Source organism: Acyrthosiphon pisum, chromosome X (assembly GCF_005508785.2).
Source record: "Acyrthosiphon pisum isolate AL4f chromosome X, pea_aphid_22Mar2018_4r6ur, whole genome shotgun sequence".
In the NCBI taxonomy this organism is placed as follows: Eukaryota; Metazoa; Arthropoda; class Insecta; order Hemiptera; family Aphididae; genus Acyrthosiphon; species Acyrthosiphon pisum.
In genome coordinates this window covers 73,226,356-73,241,937 of record NC_042493.1, presented here as the reverse complement: position 1 = coordinate 73,241,937, position 15,582 = coordinate 73,226,356, and the positions used below count along the sequence as shown (strand labels likewise).

General features: G+C 26.5%; 1 protein-coding gene across 1 annotated transcript in view; it reads left to right on the top strand.

Annotated features, from left to right (window-relative positions):
- The window catches only part of LOC100169193 (alpha-tocopherol transfer protein-like), a 30,822-nt gene extending 20,767 nt beyond the window's left edge, over positions 1 to 10,055 (top strand). Inside the window, exons 3-8 of the mRNA NM_001162841.2 lie at positions 1,303 to 1,403; positions 1,902 to 2,055; positions 3,176 to 3,369; positions 5,723 to 5,833; positions 9,528 to 9,678; positions 9,747 to 10,055. Of these exons, the coding sequence (NP_001156313.1) occupies positions 1,303 to 1,403; positions 1,902 to 2,055; positions 3,176 to 3,369; positions 5,723 to 5,833; positions 9,528 to 9,678; positions 9,747 to 9,781 (746 nt within the window). The 3' untranslated portion in view covers positions 9,782 to 10,055. The remainder of the gene's footprint in view (positions 1 to 1,302; positions 1,404 to 1,901; positions 2,056 to 3,175; positions 3,370 to 5,722; positions 5,834 to 9,527; positions 9,679 to 9,746) is intronic.
- Positions 10,056 to 15,582: the final 5,527 nt, after the last annotated feature.

Sequence of the window (15,582 nt, the reverse complement as noted above, 5' to 3'; positions counted from 1 at the left end):
CTAGTGTTACTGTAGTTGTCAGTAAACTGACCTACTCAAAAAAAAAAAAAAAATTGTAATAAATAATTGATCTGGTTGTTTGATGACTGTCCACTCATTTATTGTAATTATCTGTAACTGTAATGATTGAAAACAGAAAAACACTATCCAAAAAAATGTAATCAAAAAACTTGTAAATTAGGTCGTTATGATTCATAATGTTTCACTGAATAAAATATACTAACTTATTAATTGGCATACTTTTTGATAATTTTGTGCACAAAAAAATATCAACACATAAACGTTTTAAACAGTGAAACAAATATATAAACAAATAACTTTTTTTTAATTGCGTTATGTACGAACGCAAAACGAGCAACTAAAATAAATTTTTAAATATTTTATAGTCTACAAAGTATACTCCATTATATAATTAGTTTTCTAAATTATTTATTCGATTTTTTAAATTACATGTTTCTTATCCATTTTTAGTAAATGTACCCATTTATTATATACACCTATATATTTCTATGTAAACATTTTTCTAGTACTATTTTTTATTCGTTCATATACAATGATTTTCCGTCGGAAAAATCTAACATTTTATATCTTAACCATTTTTAAATTGTGTATTCAACGTATACGTATTAAATTATTATTATTAAAAATAAATTAAATTCACAATTGAACACAATACACTACTATAGGGCACGTATATTTTTAACAACAATATATTTTACAATTCTTTTGGTCGTATAATGTGCTCTCTTCATAAAAATGCTCATATAAACTACGGGAAAACACAGCAATACGTGAGTGTATTGTAACTTGTAAGCTTTATTTTTTGCCCCGTTATGAATAGAGGAGTCTTACACACAAACACCGAGTGCTGATTTGTTACAGTACAATGAATGAGTAAATAAATACAATGAATTACGAATGTAAACAAATAAATCTTGTTACGATCGCATGGAAAATGTTGGTGCCGTGCGTATTGCATACGTCATAATAAAATGTATAGACAACACTATACGAATATATAATTATTATATAATATAGAAATATTATCATCGATGTCTGATCTGTTTTACATGTGCATAATATATTGACGAACGCACTTAATAGTTATTGCAGTTATTAAGTATTCGCGAAATCGTATACCATAATATTATAATATTATTATGAAGCTATATGCATTTATCTGAGCCCTAAACCAGAGCCACTGCATGGGTTTTGCAACTACCGAGTGTACACGTTTTTGATACGTTTCTAATAATAATAATAACACGTCTGTAATAATTTATTTGTTCTTTTGTTTTTCAGAGGAGAAAAAACTTTACCTTCCAACTGACGAAACCACAGAACTGTACTTGTTAGCCTTCTTGAGAGTCTGCAAATTCTACCCGGATAGTGCATTCAAAAGGGTTAGTATATCATTTCGTTTTCATGTACCTACCTACGTTATGTTATACAAAAATATTATCATGTATTATACGAGCAGTATATACAGGACCAAACATAATTAACTAATTGATTGGATTTGCCTTTTTGAACATAATAGTTTATATTTCCTCGAATGCGTTGTATTCGTTATTACATTTATCATTATTTTTCATTATACCTATATAGCACGATTTTAAAAACTAATTTAGAGAGTTTTACTTAGAATTATTTAAAACAAGGATTAATGCACAAATCTTAATTTGTTCAATTTGGAGAATACGTCTTAACATAATATACAATTTTACTTAATATTAATTATTCATTACCACTTTTAACAGATAATTATTATTTATTACGGTTAACATCACTTTATATATTTAGATATAATACACTAAGCTCATTATTAGTATTATTTCCATAGTTAATTATTTTATTTGTAAATTTGTAATTTCACTAATATAACCACAATTCATTTTTAGGTGAAATTTTTGTACAAATTACGCCAGAAAAATCCAAAGTACTGCAATGACTTACTACCGAGCTTAGAAAAAAATGTCTTTGCTCAAAATATTCTTACAGTCTTACCATCACGTGATCAACATGGAAGGAGAATATTAATCACAGAATGTGGACGTACGTCTAAATAATAATTATTATATTTGTTGTAAAAGTTATTAGAAATGAACTTCATTGTGAAGTAAAATTATTCATCGATGGCCAATGACACATCAATTAAAACGTATAAATGTAAATAAATACGTGTGCCGAAGTCACAGAGTAATGTGTCCCCGAGGGCCATGACCCAGACTAGATAGTTTACAATGCTGGATTTTTTAGCATTTTAAACCTAAAATTAAAAACAATATATGCATGTCTAAATTGGGGTATCAGTACTTTGTACTGATCTGCACTGGTCTATGGTTGCTTGCCTATTTAATTTAACGAATGGCTCATAGGAATTTACTTTTTTAATTTCATTTATAAAAAAAATATTTTAAGTTTTAGGATATTTCCTCATCGGATAGGTTTTATACATTTAATGTAAATAATTAATTTTCATAACTATTAATATTATAAGCAAATGTAGATACCCACTTAAGTAGAAATTAAATAAGTTTATATTATCATATGCATGTGCATTGTGCATTGTGAACAATAGTATATTATATAAAAAACATAATATTATTATTTGTTATGCACTGCGTTGCTATTTAAAGTTCACGAATATTGTCAAGTCGATGTGCTTTATTATTATTTTTTTCTCAAAATGGTGTTGATAATATTATAATAAACTGCTGTATAATCAATGTGGAGGTATGAGAAACCTGCATTCAATAATTAGTGCTGAAATATTTTTTTTTTATTGATCATGAAGCCCGGCAACTATGGCCACTAGCTGTTTGTTTTTATTTGTAGGGGAAGAATTGTAGGTTAGTAAACATGTGTGTTTTGGTTGGGCACCCATAGGTATCTGCCATGCCCGGGTGGGGGATGGCGGCACTTCTCTCCGGACACAGTGACAGAAATGCCACCCGCGGCCGGATTCGAACCGGCGCCGGTGTGCGTTACAACCGACGCGTTAATCCGCTCGGCCACTCCGTCCCCCTGCATATAGTATACTGCATTGACAACAATGAATAAAATACGATTATAATATATAAGCAACTACTTGTTGTTAGAATACCCTTGTTAACCCAACGCTTTATGATCGGAACTTTATTTAATATGGACTAATTGTTTGCGTTTCGTGTAGAGAGATGGAAAATTAAAAATTGCACACTGACAGAGATCTTTCGCGGTGTCGAGCTGGTAATTGAAGCGGCTATTCTCGAGCCTAGAACTCAAGTGTCGGGCACTGTGCTGTTGGTTGACTTTGCTGGTCTGACCATAAACCACGTGTGGCAATTCACGCCAAACTTCGCTAAACTTGTTTTGGACTGGATACAGGTAAAAACAATCCATTTATTCCTACCTATCTAATTTCAGGGCACTGTGTGCCTGTGTTTGTTACTATAGGTTACAAATTAATATTTGACCCATTTTTTTTTTATATAATATTATTATGTCAGTTATATAGGAGGTAATTCGTAAAACTTAAGTTACCAATTATTTTATTTTTATATTCTTGGTAATATTATGCTCTTTGTAAATAGTTACTTATTATAATTATGTATGTATAGGTTTGAAAAGTTTGAACCATATATTTCTCACAACTTTAAGCCCAGTTTTTTATGATAAATGTATAAAAAAATTTAGCACATTCAATTTAAAATTTAATTTTATATGAGCATTTTTATAAATATTTATTTATAATTACATTTCCAGTTTAATCTGCAGTATAGTAATAATGGTAAGGACTATTAACTTATAGTTAATTTCAATAATAGGTATAAACAAATAATTATTGGTGCAGCCTGTTGCTTTTTATATAATATGAAAAAAACATATTATTTAAGGAATAAATCCCTCGGTGTGGTGATTAATTTTTTTTATCCACCCTCTGGTAAAACTTGTTGAGATAAAATGTCTCGAACACTTTATTAACCGCACTACATATTTTTACTTAGGGTTACAAGTACATAAGACTATTAGAGTTTAACCACTACGTTAATTGGGTTATGAATATTGATTCGATTAATTTATTTCCACGAAAATCACTAGTTCGAAATCCTTGCAGGATATTGAAATATGTTGCAAGCACACCGTATATTGCAGTGATCTAAATAATAATAGTTAAACAATTCCATTCAACATCTAACGTTGCACGTATAGGTAATACCTACTTACCAGTCATAAGCAAAAAACTTCTTGATTCTGTTTTGATAAAATAACGAGGCAATAAAGAATACAACTGTACAATTCGTTTTAGTTCTTTTATTTTGCAAGCAATATAATAAGACTATAAAATCTAATGGTCCCATTTCATTATGCGAACAATGAACGAAAATAAAAACTCAAGCAAATTTTCTCACCACTAAAACATTATTTATTCATCCGAGATTCGCGCTCAAGGATCCGTATATATAATAATATATTGTTAATTATGGGAAAGCTATATATTAGAATAACATATGTTTATTGGTACAATTATAGTGAATTATAATTATTCATAAGACTGATATTATTATAAAATAATAATGAATTGACAAAATTAAAATTCCTGCTATAATGATACATATTATTCTATTATTAACGGAAATCCTAATCGAGCTTATAATATTTAAACGATAACAATTAATTGTATATATTCTCGTTGTTCGTAATAACATAATATATTGATTATCGATTATAGTTTTAAACAGGTGGCATAATTTATTTTTCGTAATTACAATCTGAAACATGCATTCAATATTCAAAGGAAGTACAAAACAAAGAATATATAAACATTATTAATTTTGAAAACAATGATTTCAATTTACCTACAAATAGTATTTTAATTATATTCCACAAAGTTATTAATAATAATAATAATATACCAAATTATTCAGAAAAACGATTTTGAAGTAATATCCATATTTAATATACTATAATGTGGATTTTATACTAGAAGTTGTAACATTTTTTTTTATATAGCCTTTTTTTTACGTATGTTTATAAACTACAAAGGTTTCTTGAGCACTGGAGACATACACTTAAGTGAATAAAAAAATCACAATTTAAAAACTAATCTAAACTAAATTGTGAAATATTTATTTTTAAAATATACTAAGGAAAGTATAAAATAAATATAACGCAATTGGTTGTTTGTATCCAATGATTTTATTATTCAATTATTGATTCCTATTAAGGTAAAATATAAAAGTCAATATCAATACATTTTTTTGACAATTTGCAAAACGATTTTTATTATTCTACTAACAATTTTAACATAACAAATGCAAAATAAAAATGATAAAATGATGTTTATATTATTATTGGTATTATAGATATTTAAACTGTACCCTATATACAGTAAAAAAAATAATTACTAACCTGATCTGTGAGAAAAATAAAATAAAAAATAAACTAAAATGATTTAATAAATATAATATATCGACTGATATAATAGTTATATATTTATAATATAATATGTTATAAATAAAATTTCGTAGAGATTTTTTTCCCCCAATAATGCTCAATACGTCATATACCTCAAGATACATTAATATTATTTGTAACCATTTACTAATAATTATTAAGTATCAACTAATTTTCATGAAAATCATAGAAATAATATTGTTATTCAGTGCTATTCACTAGTTCACTAGGTATATAGCTTATATTATAGTATTTACTAATTAACGAAAATATTTTGTTTCAGTATTCAATGCCCGCAAGACTTAAAGAAGTGCACATCGTAAATCAACCATACATATTTAACATGGTTTTTGCAATGTTCAAACCATTTATGCAAGAAAAATTAAGAAATAGAGTATGTATAAACAAGCTTAAATCATTTTTTTGGTAAAAAGAAAGTTAATAACTACCTACCAAAATTGTAGAACAAAAAATATTTTGTTATATATATTTTATAATTGTACAGTCAATGGGCAAAATTGCGTATCGTTTTAATAAATATGCATAGGTGCAGGTACTGTATATTATACTAAAAAACATAGTTGCGTATCCTACATAATATAGTTTTTAATAATATGTATGACGCAGGTTTATATTATAGTATATTGTAATGATTTCTAGTACACAACGAGTTAAAATTATTAATTTTAATTTTTCAGCTCGTGTAACATAAATAAAGTAATCGGATTATGAATGAATAATAATGATAATGAGTACCAGTTGTATTCTTTTTTGAACTCAACTTTAATGAAGATGCACTCAAAATGCATTAAAACGCCGGGTATACCTAAATGTAATTTTGTTTTAACATTTTTCCCAGTTACGAAATATAAAAAAATTGAACAGTAGGTATATAGCTATATAAAAAAAAACATTTATTAATAGTATATAAACTCATGCAGAGACAAGTAGTTTTTACATTTTAAAATTCACATTTACATAGCACTTAGAAAAAAAGTTAATAATTAACAAACACGTCAATAACATTTATTAAGTCATAACTATAATACAATATAACATCGTCATAGATAATTAGAAATATTTATCGCTTTTGCGTATTAATATTATGGCCTGGTTTATAGGTACCTATTATAAAGGTATAATAATATAGGAGTTTATAATATACACTTAATATATACATATGTTATAATATATTTTAATTTTTTACTTGTTTGTAAATCATGTGTTTTTTTAAAACATTCATAACGAACTGGGGAGTAGACATATATAAGCCTATATTATGATCGACAGTTGTGTGTTTTTTTTTTTTTTAAGTATAAGAGCACGAGTGTAGAATACTTCCATAGACCATAGTATATTAATTTTGGAAGTTCTAGGCGATGAATTCATTCCATTTTAATGAATTTACATATATGTTAGAACATAGAAAGATCATTAATTTTTATTTGAGATGGTTAAGTACTTCTTCTATGTTCTTAGTGATTTACTCGCAGACGCCACGTAGTTTTTTAATAGATTTACAATTACTTTGCTTTTAACACTTACTTAACTACTATGATATTAATATGTTTGTCAAATATATTGTAGGTAGGTATTGTAAAGCTTAATAAGTATTATAAATTTTAACTAATTAAATATAGAACGAGACAGATATCTCAGAAATAGCTACTTAATAAGAGGGGTAGCCCTCGGGAGCCTATACTCGTGTTGTATTGGAATACTTAATGGAGTTTCGGTTTCCCCCAATACAGCCACCAGCTTAATGCAAGTCGTTAGTTAATCACTTGGCACATTATAATATATTATTATTTATGTTGTATGTAGGTACACACTATGTATGTGTTTCGAGTGCATAATATATCAACACAAAAGTTAAGTTTAATTGTGTAGTATTGAATAAACATATAAAAGACTTGGAACGAATATAATATTTATTTGTACCTATTCTGTGTTTGCACATAAAAGTGAATTTTATCCGACGCATAACCCATGGAGGTACATTCCTATTATTTTTCTTTTTACTTTTTTATATGACATAATAGATTTGCACAAACATTCTTTGAAATTTAACCGGTTTGCTTTATTTAAGACTCTGAGCGGAGAATATGTGTTTTTTCAAGTAGTGTATATGTTTTGCTGTAGAAAAAATGCTTTATTTTCAACTTTAATATCTTTACTTTTAGTAAAGTCAATCTAATTGCAGGTAATTTAGATAGGTAAAAATTAAAATTTTTATAATTTTCAAAATAATTATAGTATTAATTATAATACGATTTTTGAGCTATTTATAGACATTTTTAATTTCCAAAATTTTTTTTCCCTATAAATGTTAATAAAAACTGTTTCGTATAGTCAAAAACCTTGAAAATTTAATTTATATTGATCTTAAGATAGTTAATTATTATTGAGATTAAAAATAATTTTTGAACATAAATCCACAATAATTTTATGAGCGTTTGAAATTTAAATTTTAAAGAAATATTAATAATTTATATTCACGTAAAATTGTTTTGAATTAATTGCTTAAAAAATACAAACAAGATTTTAAAAGACCAAAATCTATTAACCTGTATATTTTATTTAATTAGTTCTGGACTTTTATCATTGGGAAAAAAAAAAATAATACTATATTACGGTTTCTCGTTATTGTCACTATTAACATTTATTACATAATGAATATTTGTTAAAAGTAAAAAAAAAATATATTAAAAAAATACGTTCATTAAAATTAAGAATCTACATCATCAATGTATGGACTATGGTATCATAACAAATGTAAACAAAGTTAATAGTATATTTACTATCTAATATTTACCGATGTATCAAAATTTAGAATTTTGTATTTCGTTGGTCATGTACGATAAATAATAAAAACTGGTATATAGCTCGTCAATTGCGCCAGAACCGATTAACGGGGTTTAATTAAAATTAACATAATATCATTACGTAGACTTTTTGTTTGATAAACCAGCATTTTTATATGGCTATATTCAAAATATACTGGATACGTTTTTGTATAACTAATTTACTTACTTTGACCTTATTTTATTTTATTTTTTTTTTAATAAGGTTCATACTCTAAATTTTATAGAAACCTAAGTATATTAAAAGTATACCATAATTAATTCCACTTCTCAGGTATCTCAAATTTGATATAACAAAAAAAAATAAATATATTTGATTAAATTAAACGCATGGAGAACCCGATGCGCCTTATCTTAAATTACTTATTGCAATTATATATTATATAGATGTGTGACAGTGTTATATACATTATATTATTAAATTATATACATAATATAATATATTATGTTATAAGAAAAGTAGGAAATTGTTTAATGTCCGATTTTAGTGGTCGAGGGGTGGAGGAGTCTACATTGTTTCAACGACCAAATTAAGGTGGGCAAAGGAGATAAAATATAAAAACTATAAAACTTTTTCAAACAGAGTAATATTTAATTTCAATAAATTAAACGAATTAAAAATATCATTTTATGAACCTCTAATAATATTTTTATATCACAATTATATGACTATTAAAATAAGCGATGAACATAGGTACTACCTGCCAAATTAAATTTGTTAAAATTATACAAAATAATAATGTTTTTATTTGTTCTTACGTGAACACTATTAATGTACTTAATGTTACAGAATTGTCCGGAAATTGTTCAACTAAAATTGTGTGTATCTTATACTATATTACATAAAGTCTTATATTATTATGTAAATCTTTATCTACCCAAATTAATAATTTCCATAGTGTATTATTATAATATTTTATACTACCCAATGTGCGTCGTTCGAAATACTTCCATTTATATTGTTTTTTTTTCATAATTATTTAACTTAATTTACATTGCTCACAGGAAGTAAACTTTTCCTTGGAAATGTAGAAAATATTGTAATAATTGTAAAAATATAATTTTTACATTTCCCAAATATTGATAGGGCCTTGTGAACAATATGCCCAAACCTCCTACATCGCTCATGACGTAATACACACCAGTGGCTGATTTTTAAATATAGTGGCTTGCAATGCAAATGTCGAGAAATTTTATTTTATAATCGTTGTAAAAAATTTTCAGATGCTTTTGCACGGTTATGATCACTCATCATTATTAGCACATCTGGATGCCAAATGTTTACCAACTAAATACGGTGGTCTCATGGACATAGAAACCGACCAAGGCATAGATTTATGGAACTTACTGTGTTATTACGAAGACAACTATAAAGGTATGACGTAATATAAATAATTAATAATTTCATACTAACGACTAAAGTGGTCCTTTTATCTATTTTAGTGACAAATGAATTCGGCTACAAAAAGAAGAAATAATCAAAAATAATTTATGAAACTCAATACCTAGACTAGACTCGTGTATTTTATGTTATTTAATACTACGTACTATTATAAATGTAGATTTTAATTATTTTTTATTGGGTTATTGACCAAAAATATGAATATTTATATATTTATATATATATATATATACACTTATTTTTTTTAACACCTAATTAATTTTCTGTATTTATTATTTTATTCAAATGTATTTGTTATATTATAGTGACTTTCTACACAAATTATCGAATTAAATCAAATTATTATATGATTGATGATTATTTGTTTCGACTGTGTCAAATATTTATAATGATATGATTACATAGTATTTAATCATACTGCAATGACATGTACCAATATCAATTTTTAAATTAAATTGCATTACAATGATATAATAAAAATCTAAATGTTTTTTCTCCTAAGTCCTAAGTTTTGTTTTATAATACATATTTTTAAGACAATTGTCATTATTTATGGATTTTCAAATAAAACAATTTTTAATTGTATTAATTCACAATTATTTGTAAAAGTGTTTATTAGTTGTACGTAAAAATATTAATATGAATTGTTAAAATAAAGTGAGTGGGTTTCCACATATCTCTGATGGAGAATTAGTGATTTAAACTTTAAATATTTGGTATTTATAATATAAATTATAATATATTATTTGATAACTATTATAATATAGTTGCTTAAATTGTTAGAATAATATTATACAGGTGTTATAACAGGTGCAAGTGACATATAAAAAGTTATTTTGAATAGATATTGTTTGTAAACAATTCGATTTAACCGATATATAACGGGGACGTAGGTATTCAGTTCAAGCAAATTATTCTAATCTCACAAATAAATTATTGTGTACGTATAAGGATATATTATTATTGAACAGAGTGTAACAAAAATAACTGAATAATGCAATACATTTTGTTTTCTTTTATATAATTTGTAATTATGCTATATATTAATTATAGTATACATTTTTCATGCATATTTAAAATAGAAAATAAAAATTTGAAAATTTAATTTAAATTTTTTTGGAAAATTTCAGAATAATATCCGATTCGTTAATCTTATTGGAAGAACTATTTTGATGGTAAAACATTTATCTAAGTCTAATAGTTTTTTTTTTTTTTTAGTAAATTAATTTAAAACGTAATGAAATTTTTCAAAATATTATTTTTGGAATTTCCTAACATGAGTATATTTCTTAAATTATTTATAATCTATTTAATTTTCACAATTTTTGTTATACGTTTATCTAGAACCACTTTTTTGTTTTGTCAGATCTTTTTATAACACTCTGTATGATATAATATATATTATATTTAATAATTATCGTATTTTTTTATGAACTTATGAATATGTATAAGCAATGAGCACAAAATATTGAACAACTAAAATCCAGATTGTCACACTATAATTACGCGCGGAATTCATAATAATTTATAGTGATAAAAAAAAGGGGTTCCCTTATATTTACATTAGTTCTCGGAGAATATAATGCATATATAGACTATTAAATAGGACCAATGTTTGCCGAACATGATAACACGAGTTTTTCCAATGTACCTACCTTGTGTAACTATTAAACAAATATTATTTTGAAATAATAAATTTAGCGTACTCTTCTAATCGTGTTTAGGTAATTTTTAGGTCAGGCGAATAATATAAAAACTCGCAGCTCTGGTGCAGATGGTATAATCCATTGAAAAATACTATGCAAACCAAACAAATGATAAGTTATATTATAGTGTTTTATCTATGTAGATCGTAGGTGTGTATATTATTATAGTACATATAATATAGGTACGGTGACAAATACATCGATCATATACCAAACAAATAAGGGATTAAAATTGATATTTTAGACTAGGTATAAGTAAAATACAACAAACATCAATTTAAACAGAACAGTGGGTAGTCATTGCGAGCATGTTTATCCATACTCATAATAATATCTCATGTATGACATCGGATTAACGGCGCTACGTATCATAATGATTCTTACTGCATGAAAATACGTGATGAACACGTTGTTCATTAGTTTATTCGAGTTTCATTGATGTACGCGCATAGTGTTTAGACAACAAAACCTTGTAATGGACACGTTAAAAACCACATTTTAATATCGAGAGATAATTTTGGTTTTTTTGTTAGTTTCGATTGTAGAAAACTCCGATAAACAGTAATGAAAATCAAGAGTAATAAATTGGACAGTAAAAACATAATAATAATACTATGATCACGATATTATTGATTTCGTATCTGACCCATCGGGATACTAACAAACCAACACCAGAGATTATAATTGCCTATAGTCGTAGCCCGAATTTTATTATTACCATGATCGCTCTTTCGGTTGTTTTATTCTCGTGAGCAGTCAGTTGTAGTGAATTAATAATATTATTGCAAGAAAGCGAAAACCTAACCTAATCTAACGGTGAAATCATGGAGTTTTACCCCTTTTTCAGTTCCAACCCCCGATCGTGTTCATGATCAAAACTTAATAATTATTACTGTACCAATAATAAAATACACATTTTCATTTTTTAAGACTGTAAACGAAATCCCACTACCCGTTAAAACTCTTCTTACTGCATCACTATATATTTATATTATCATAATATGTGTTACTCAAATGCGCAAGTATAATACTATAATTACTTTTAGTAGTTCTGATGTTCTATTACAATACGACAAATAATTTCGATTCGTTAACTAACTAATTTTAATTTCCCATTACTCGTGTCAGAGCACATCTTTAACTTTTATAAATTGTATTGCTTGAATATTCACATTTCACAGTTAAGAGTGCACATTTCAAAACTATTGTATTTCATTAAAATTTTCATGAGATGTTAATCAAATGACGTATAACCATGTTAAAATATTACAATGGGTATCCTGGTGAAATTTCCAGTCATTTTAGTAACCAAATAATAATTTTGAGGAAATTGGATTTCAAAATAATTGTATTAAACACATTATTATCGTATTTTGTAAATCCCTAATTTATAATAATTATGTTATGGTGTATGACCACCTTACAGTGAGTGCTGAGTGTTGACAGTCACCGGTAATTGTGGACGTTTACCAATCGTTTGGTAGATGTTGTACATTTTTACAAATAGGTACATCATAATGCGGACATTTACCGGTGTTTGTTGACATCCAAAATATTTATTTTGTGAATGTTTATACATACAAATGAAAACCATAAATTACAATTACAATTATTTTGATATTAATAATTAGTTAGATATATAAATATATATATATAGAAATATAGAATAGATAGGTAATAAAATAGATAAATAAATGAAAATTTTGTAAATAACTTAAGTTTAATATTATAATAAAAAATATTTTACTCTGTAATTATTTTGTATTTATTACAACATGTTAAACTATGCCGTAGAATTTACTGTTGTAAAGAATCCTCCCCCAATCTTATAACTAAATTGTTTTGTGTTACATTTTTTTTTTTTACAAAAGCATATTACTTAATCTTAACCACCACGTTTGGGAACAGCTGTCGATTCCTGCATCAAAGATATCGTCTTATCAGATAAAACGTCGTTTAATGATACCATTTTTTGCATCACGCTGCAAATTGATTACGAGTGTAGAGCTGCTGACTGATAATCCTACGTCGTCGTGTTTTCTTTCACAATTTGTAGAAGCCATTATCTCATACATAAGTAAGTCTAAGATATTTTGGGAATTATACATACATCCTCTGTTGATATCTGGAACACGCACTCGAACAGCATCGCCCACTTGAGCAGACGGACATTTTTGGTACGACGATTGCAGCATTACACTTGTTTGTATTTTAAGTCCATCTAGTACCATAAAATTTCTTTATTCCTAATTTCCAAAAATAACTACGTGTGGTGCTTGCCTAATGCCTTGAGATAATACTCAATTTTTTCGTAAATTTAGCAAGTGAAAATAACTTTATATTATACTTCATAATACTTCTCACCATTTTGTAGTATGGTAAACAGTTCTCGGATTTGAAAAAAAATTCCATTTTATGTTACTTACAATTATAACGTTATTCAATTTTCGCATTTATCGTTATTCAGAATTAAAATGTTATCCAAGTTTTGCGTTTATCGTTATTCAGAATTAAAACGTTATCCAAGTTTTGCGTTTATCCCTATTTCGAACTAAAACGTTATAGGTACACGTTTTGCATTAACTATCGTTACCTATTTAAAATAGTGTTAATACCTATTAAATTTAAAAATAATAACTAATGCGGGTAGGTAATGGCTCGGATACATCATATTATAACATAATCAATTCTTAGATTATTTGCATGAAATAAATGTTTCTACGAAACCAATAGACTTTTTAAATAAATAAATTTTAAAATATTTTCATTTTGTGTTATTTTTCAGTCAATGATGTTCTATAAATTTTGTTTTGCCTTATTTTTCGTTTAATGATATTCTATAAATCACGTTTTGCGTTATGTTTTGTTTAATGATATATAATATAATTTGTTGATCGTTATGTTTTGTTTTGCGGCATTTAATTATTTTTGATTATCGATTTCCGTTATAATTACGCTTAAAAATTTCAATATTTTTTTGTCAAATATAACTTTACAATCATAACATTATTATTATGTTTGCAAGCCCAGATCGTTAACAATAATTATGATCTTCCATCGTTATAGCTATCAGTATACTATTTTGGAAATCTTGTTTATCCATTTCAATCGATCCTTGTCTGTGCCGTGGTTTTCCGTCTACAATTATTTTGACACCACCACGAGGCGCGCAATTCCAATTAAGAAACTGGGGGTGCTGAAGCCCCTGTATTCATTTTCAAATTATTTTATGTTTGTGGATAGCCGCATAATGACTATTAAAATCAAAACTAACAAAACAATTTGGGGTGCTAAGTAAAACCCAAGCCCACCCCCACAAATTGTGCCAATGATCATAATGGCACCACACATTGTTCTGTTATTTGGTACATACTTTATTTACGAACTCTCGTCCGTTGTCTGAATGTAAAATATTTGGAGCACCAAAAATAAGAAATATATTTAATAAGTGATATATTAAAAAGGCCTTAATATTTTATAAACTTGGTTTGGTGATCCTAATAATTTAATATAAATTTAATTTGGAAATAATTGCAATTTCGCATACATATCTCCTTATAAGTCTATACTTGACACCGACATTTCAAGCCCACTCCTCATAAAAGGTTTAATTACAATACCTTTTTTTTCGGAACTTTTTGCATGATTTGGCATTGAGCATAGTATACCTAAACTTAAGAATATTATAACTATATCGGGTGTTATATTTTTGAACTTGTTCTGTATTTCACTCATCATTCTGGTTTGCCCTCCATGACCAGTTTTTATATGAGTTTCATACGTAATTTCATATAATTCTTCGTATTTTACATAATGAATAATTTTAGTTTCACCTCATGAAACGATTATAGTTTATGACTACCCATAATACTTATAACAGCAAACCGATTTAATGTCCTGTACTCAGTTTTCTGTTCATTTTTTCCTCTTTAGCACTTATTATTTTACTTATATAGGTATTATTATTATATTTGTCGAAACATAAATAAAAACAGTTATCTAGATTTTTTTTAGTTAAAAGTGCACTTATCTATTTATAAAAACATTTTTCATATTTTCCATTTTCAAGTTTAATTTAATATTGATATAAAAGCGTTTTCCTAGGTTAATAGGTACGCATCGATTCTAACGATTTTTATCCAGCAATCAAACGTGTTACAAAATCGGATTG